Source organism: Plasmopara halstedii (genome assembly GCF_900000015.1).
Source record: "Plasmopara halstedii genome assembly, contig: Scaffold_208, whole genome shotgun sequence".
Lineage (NCBI taxonomy): Eukaryota > Oomycota > Peronosporomycetes > Peronosporales > Peronosporaceae > Plasmopara > Plasmopara halstedii.
Window position 1 is genome coordinate 510,884 of NW_020187129.1, and position 5,636 is coordinate 516,519.

The window sequence follows — 5,636 nt, forward strand, 5'->3', positions numbered from 1 at the left end:
AAAGTAGCTGGGCTCTTTGAGCCCAGTCCATCTCTGGTCTCCGCAATCGAGTTGGCTGTGAGGACATGCACGCCCGGTGCATGTATGATCTATGAAAGATAATATAACGAGCAAATATTAAAAGGTTGAAAGGTTGAAATTTCAAGCCTTGTACTGTCTTTCATTTGAACAGAGTACAAAATTTGGCGACAGTGCCATTTTCTGATAATGTAACAAATTACTTTTAGGATTAAGGACTAACTATTCCAGTTGACATAAACAATTCTTCAAAAACATTTTATTAATAAAAACCCTATGATCAGCGAGATAAAGTAAACTACACAGTTGACTGCGCTCCTGCCACCTGTTTGATGGCTCTGCACATCGGTTGAAACAGTCACGCAACCACTCGTCACCTCAGTCAATCCACTAGTGACCACTGCTTATAGCGTTTGCGACTTGCCAACGCAATTTCTAATCACTATTCATGGGCGGTGCACCTTTGCATAATCCCATTGCATAATTGGCTCGTTTTCGCGCGCAGTTAGTATTTCGTATCCCGTTTCAGTCACAAGAAATGTGTGCTCAAATTGGGCTGACCGCTGCCCATCCTGTGTCACGGCCGTCCAATCGTCCGGCCATGTTTTATCACGCCACGTACCGAAGTTAATCATAGGCTCAATAGTGAAAATCATGCCTGCCTTCATAATACCAATCGCCTTATTCTTTGCATAGTGAGGTATGGTAGGAGAGCAATGAAATAGCGAACCTATACCATGACCACAGTATGTCTTGACAACTGAAAAGTCTTGAGCATTGGCTACCGCCGCGATGTGCTTGCCGAGCTCTCGAAACATGGTACCAGGACGCACAAGTTTGGAAGCAACAGCCAGACTTTCAAACGCCGTCTTTACCAAACGTACGCCATCCTCATCTACGTTGCCAACTAGATATGTGTCATTGAGATCTCCGTGGTAGCCATTTTTGTAAACTGTCACGTCAAGATTTACAATGTCTCCATCTTCGAAAGGACGAGAGTCAGGAATACCGTGGCAAATGACTTCATTTACAGAGATGCAAACGGACTTCGGAAAGTGATAATAATTAAGTGGTGACGGGTAGCAACCGCGGTCTATGCACGCTTGATGTACAATCTTGTCAATCTCATCACCAGTCACACCTGGGCGCAGTGCCTGGCCCGCAAAATCTAAAACTTCGCGGCCAAGACGGCAGGCCTCACGAATGCCTGCGATTTGCTCAGGCGTGTAAATCGGAATGCTCTTGCTCGCTTGTTGCTCCGATATGGGAATACCCGTATCTGCATAGTCTGGACGTTGAATGTGTTCGGGAACGACATTCATTTCTGACACCTTACCAGGACGCAATTTACCTGTAAATTCATAGCCGTCGAAACATGACGTTTCCTCAGATCGGGCGTGTTCTTCGGCAAGAGCTTGGGTAAACATCTTGTGCAGTGCTTTATGCGATGACCAATATCCTTTAAAACACTGCTGCGAGCAAAATGTGCTCATTGTGGGTGGAATCCCAAGCTTTTTGCACGTCGGGCAGACGAGGGAGCCGCTCTTGCCACATGTCGGAGTCACACAAGAAGCGCCTCCCATTATGTAACGAAAGCGAATGGCTGTCGCTGAAAATATTTACAAAATAGTGTTTCTTACACAAGCACGAAAATGTCAAATAAATTATATTTAACGGTGTGACACTGGGTCAACCACTGTTTTTTGCGTTCTCACTATTATTTCAGATCCAAACCACCAGATCGGTTCGTTAGACACATGAAAAAGAGAAATTATCTTTTTCTAGAAGATGCAGCTCTTGAGCCAGGTTTTGCTGCTGGAACTCGTTTTGCACCTCCTTTTATGATATCGCGCTGACTTTTTTCGCGACAAAAATTAATATGGCGCTCGGCAGCTTTTTCGTTAAAGCGACGACTACAATACTCGCACTGGATTAAGCTCGGATCAGGGGCAGATGGCTGCATTGGCGGTAACTCCTTGCCTTCTTTGAGTGCCTTTGAAACCTCACGACTTGCTTTCATAGCATTGCGAAACATATCACTTTTTTGTTTCCAATCGGCAGCATTTTTCACCTTTATCGGTATCTCCATAGCCGACATCGGAGTATTCGAGAGTCCGCTATTTTTTTTATTGGATTTAGCTTCTTTTAGAACCTTTTCTGCCTCAGTTCCTTCAAGCCGCTTAGCTGCCATATTAAAAACTTTTCGCTGCCCGGAAAAAACCTTTTCGCAAATTTTGCGGTGCTTCTGGAATGATGCGGGATTGAATTTTCGATTACAGTTATGACATTGCTCCATTTCTTCTGTGCCGTCTGCATACTCGTCCTGTGCCAAAAATCAATCCGTCATTAAAATAGTAAGTGGAAAATACATGGCCATTGTGATGTTGAGTCTCGTACAAGTTCTTCGGGCAAATTAAATCCTGTAAACGTGGAAGAATTAGCCTGAAAATTTTCAGTAAGGTTTTTGTTGGTCATCACTGGCTGGACTGGAGCCCGTCGTGATGCAATATTTTGTCTCGGAGGCTGACTCGGAGCATCTGAAGATATTGGCGAGGATAATGGCAAACGTGCTGAATGAACCACGGCACTAGGTATGTTCTTCTCTACGAACAATGAAGTCTTATTTGTCGGTGCACTTCGTGCTTTTCGACGAGACATCCTAGACTTCAGTAACGCCAACGAGTTCTGTCAAAGCATCAAATGAGGTCAAGTCAGTAAACATCTAGGACTAGAGCAAGTTTTTTCGTTTCTTGCCCCCATTTCATTCGCACTGCAATCGTTTTGTCGATATCCTGATAAACCCATCCTCGGCTCCCTTTGACAAAGGGAAAGGGCTTCTGCATTGACATTGTTCACGTAGCTGGAGCTGGGAAAACCTGCATCACATTTTGGGCATCCACAGCTTGAATTTCGAAGACAGGGGCCAGTGTGAATCCGTTTTGGTGGTGGGACCAACTTTTCCTTAATTGGAAGGTCAGCAATTTCTCGTCCTGTCGCCCTTTTCACTTCTTTAAACAAGGAGTCATGCTCTAGGTCAATTCCAGTGCTTTTATTAGATCTTCTATGTTCAAATCTTAAGTAAATACACAGGTTGCTTACCTTCTTTAGGAGGTCTTAGATGCAGTGAAGCCATCTGCTGATGAGGAGCCCTATTCAAATATTTGCGCGATAAATTTTCAAGCGCGTCGACATCATCACCACTTGCGTCCAGCAATTCTGGATAATTATTGTTCCGATCGGAGTTATGAAAAGTCATACTGTCGGATTTAACGACTCTCTCAAATCCTTCACGAGAGACTGGCGGCGACGATTGATTTCGAGTCCTTTGATTGACTCTGCACATTTCGCATCAAGACACAACTCCCAATTATATAACTTAAGATGGACGACAAGAATATCAACGCTCACTTTGGAGAAAATGTATGTTCGTCTGAAAATAATCCGTGTTGGCGTTGCTCACGAAGTTGTTTTGCTCGGTCCTTTTTCAATTGCTGTTGCTTGGCATAATCGGTTGGATCACAACGCAAGCGAGTAGCAATCTGCTGCATAATTCAACACACAGAAAAACTACAGCACTTGGACTAGCACACACCTCTAAAGCTGACCTAGTAAGTGCAAATCGCCAAGGCTCACAAGATTTATGACTATATACAATCCTCATGAATCAAATGCTACTATTGATATCACTACGTCCGTTATTTACTGTTTCAATATTAATAGGTAAGATAATGCCTACTTTGTAGGGCGGGTTGTAAGCAACTCTCTAACCACCTCGTGAGCCCACGGCCCTTTGTATTGTTGTGAGTGTGGAATACTGAATTCATCAAGCTCAGTTTCAGCCATTAATATCTGCCAAGGTAAAGCTTGTCAAATAACAATTGTCTAAGAAATAAACTGACCCGCTACTCACCTCCTCGTCTGCCAGCTGTGACTTTTTAACGTCAGCCATGAACCCGCATGGATCTTGAGCAAACTGAGTCATCCACTCTTTTTTTCGCGTGTACATTTGCAGTCGCTGGAGAATATCCTCTTCCTGTTTCTTAAGCAATGACAGCTCTTTGCTATGGTCTTGCTTTAAATCTTCGTATTCTCTTAAAGCACGAGCTCGTATTATATCAAGCTCAGAAGTTGCTGCGACTGAAACGTCAAAGAACTTTTCATCCAGCAACTCTGCTTCACAAGCCGTTGTTAAATTCAGCGTGTATTCGAGATTGATCATGTTGATTGGCGTCAAATGTTGCCGAAGTGCCACGATGATTGAAGTAAATGGCAATGACACGCAATTTAGTATTTGCAGCAGCCTATCATCGCAGAAAACCACCCGACAGTCATCCTGTTTGATAAGATTTCGCAGCTTGATGTACTCCCACATTGCCAATACTATATCTTGCTTTGTGTATGCCTTGGCAGGACCTAGATATTGACCTATTACTGCTTCTAACTCGGATGAGACGGTAAAGCGTTCAGGGGTCTGAGCCGGAAACAGTTTGATCTTCACGGTATGTGCCGTGTTACCCGTCCTTGACACCTCTAAGCCATCTACGTCATGGCTTGTCCTATGGAAACTTGTCCACTGATATAAAATCGTGAGAACATTATAGTTAGATAATTACACAAGTAATACTTACTTCAATTACGTGGTCCGAGTATAGAAGCGGGTCCAGCTCAATAGATGCCTTGCGAAAGTAACTCGAGAATTTCTACAACATTGACAGATACTGTTAGACTAATAATCACAGCACATCCTGTAAGCAACATACCACATTCGTCGGCTCCCCTGCTGTGGCGTCCATGCCTTCGATCCGAAGCGTCCATCGACCAGGAGTCGCTTGCGGATTTCCCGTAGCTTCCAGAGGTGGGGCATATGAATAAAACACACGGACACGCAGTAGTTTGGTCTCCGCCGGCAGCGGATAAAAACGTTCTCCGCGTAGCTCGCGTTCCATGGCCAATAGACGCGAGTTTAGCAGTTGATGAGCCGCTTGCGTGCGCTTAAGGAGATCGATCTCGCGCTCACATTCCCACTTACCATGGAGAAGGTCCTACTTTTGATTAAGGTGGCAGATATATAAAGGCTCTGTTACATTGTGCGGTGTGAAGATAGGATGACATGCACTAACCAATGGCAATTTGTCCGTCATGCTCGTTGGAAACACGTTATAATAACTTTGATTTTGGACCAGTATTATTAAATTGATAATATCGTGAGGAATTTGATTGAATTAACGCTAGACATGAATCATTCACCCCTGAGGTTGTTTTTACCGTTGTTACGTTCACTACTGGACTGCATGTTGTTGCGGCGATATGATTAACACTTTCATCTTCTAACCATGAAGAATGTGGGGAGAATTGTACTTACATTTCAACGAAACTGTCCTGACCTTCAACAGCGGAACTTTGACTTCGTTAAACTATGCACACAGGTAAAGCCTTTCAAGTACCTACTGGCTCAAATTATGTACGGCATATTTATATCGAGGCTAGTTGACATTGATCTTTTTACATACTTCTCAATTTGCCGGCTACTACGCAAGTCAAATCCCTAGAAGTACTCCCAAGCCCCCAGCCCTCCACTCCAGTTGCTACTCCCCTTTTCTGAAGATGAAATACCCAGC

General features: G+C 43.9%; 2 protein-coding genes across 2 annotated transcripts; both read right to left on the bottom strand.

The window, feature by feature from the left end:
• Window positions 1-464: 464 nt before the first annotated feature.
• On the bottom strand, window positions 465-1,601 carry PHALS_03097 (methionine type i; the record flags this gene model as incomplete). The annotated part of the gene is made up of 1 exon (XM_024721775.1): window positions 465-1,601. The coding sequence occupies one exon, from the start codon at window positions 1,599-1,601 to the stop codon at window positions 465-467; it is 1,137 nt and encodes a 378-aa protein (XP_024572918.1).
• Window positions 1,602-1,789: 188 nt separating this feature from the next.
• On the bottom strand, window positions 1,790-5,159 carry PHALS_03098 (SWI/SNF transcription activation complex subunit; the record flags this gene model as incomplete). The annotated part of the gene is made up of 11 exons (XM_024721776.1): window positions 1,790-2,341; window positions 2,416-2,703; window positions 2,773-3,047; window positions 3,118-3,353; window positions 3,427-3,557; window positions 3,611-3,662; window positions 3,755-3,867; window positions 3,929-4,591; window positions 4,647-4,718; window positions 4,779-5,060; window positions 5,139-5,159. The coding sequence occupies 11 exons, from the start codon at window positions 5,157-5,159 to the stop codon at window positions 1,790-1,792; spliced, it is 2,685 nt and encodes an 894-aa protein (XP_024572919.1).
• Between the last annotated feature and the right edge of the window lie 477 nt (window positions 5,160-5,636).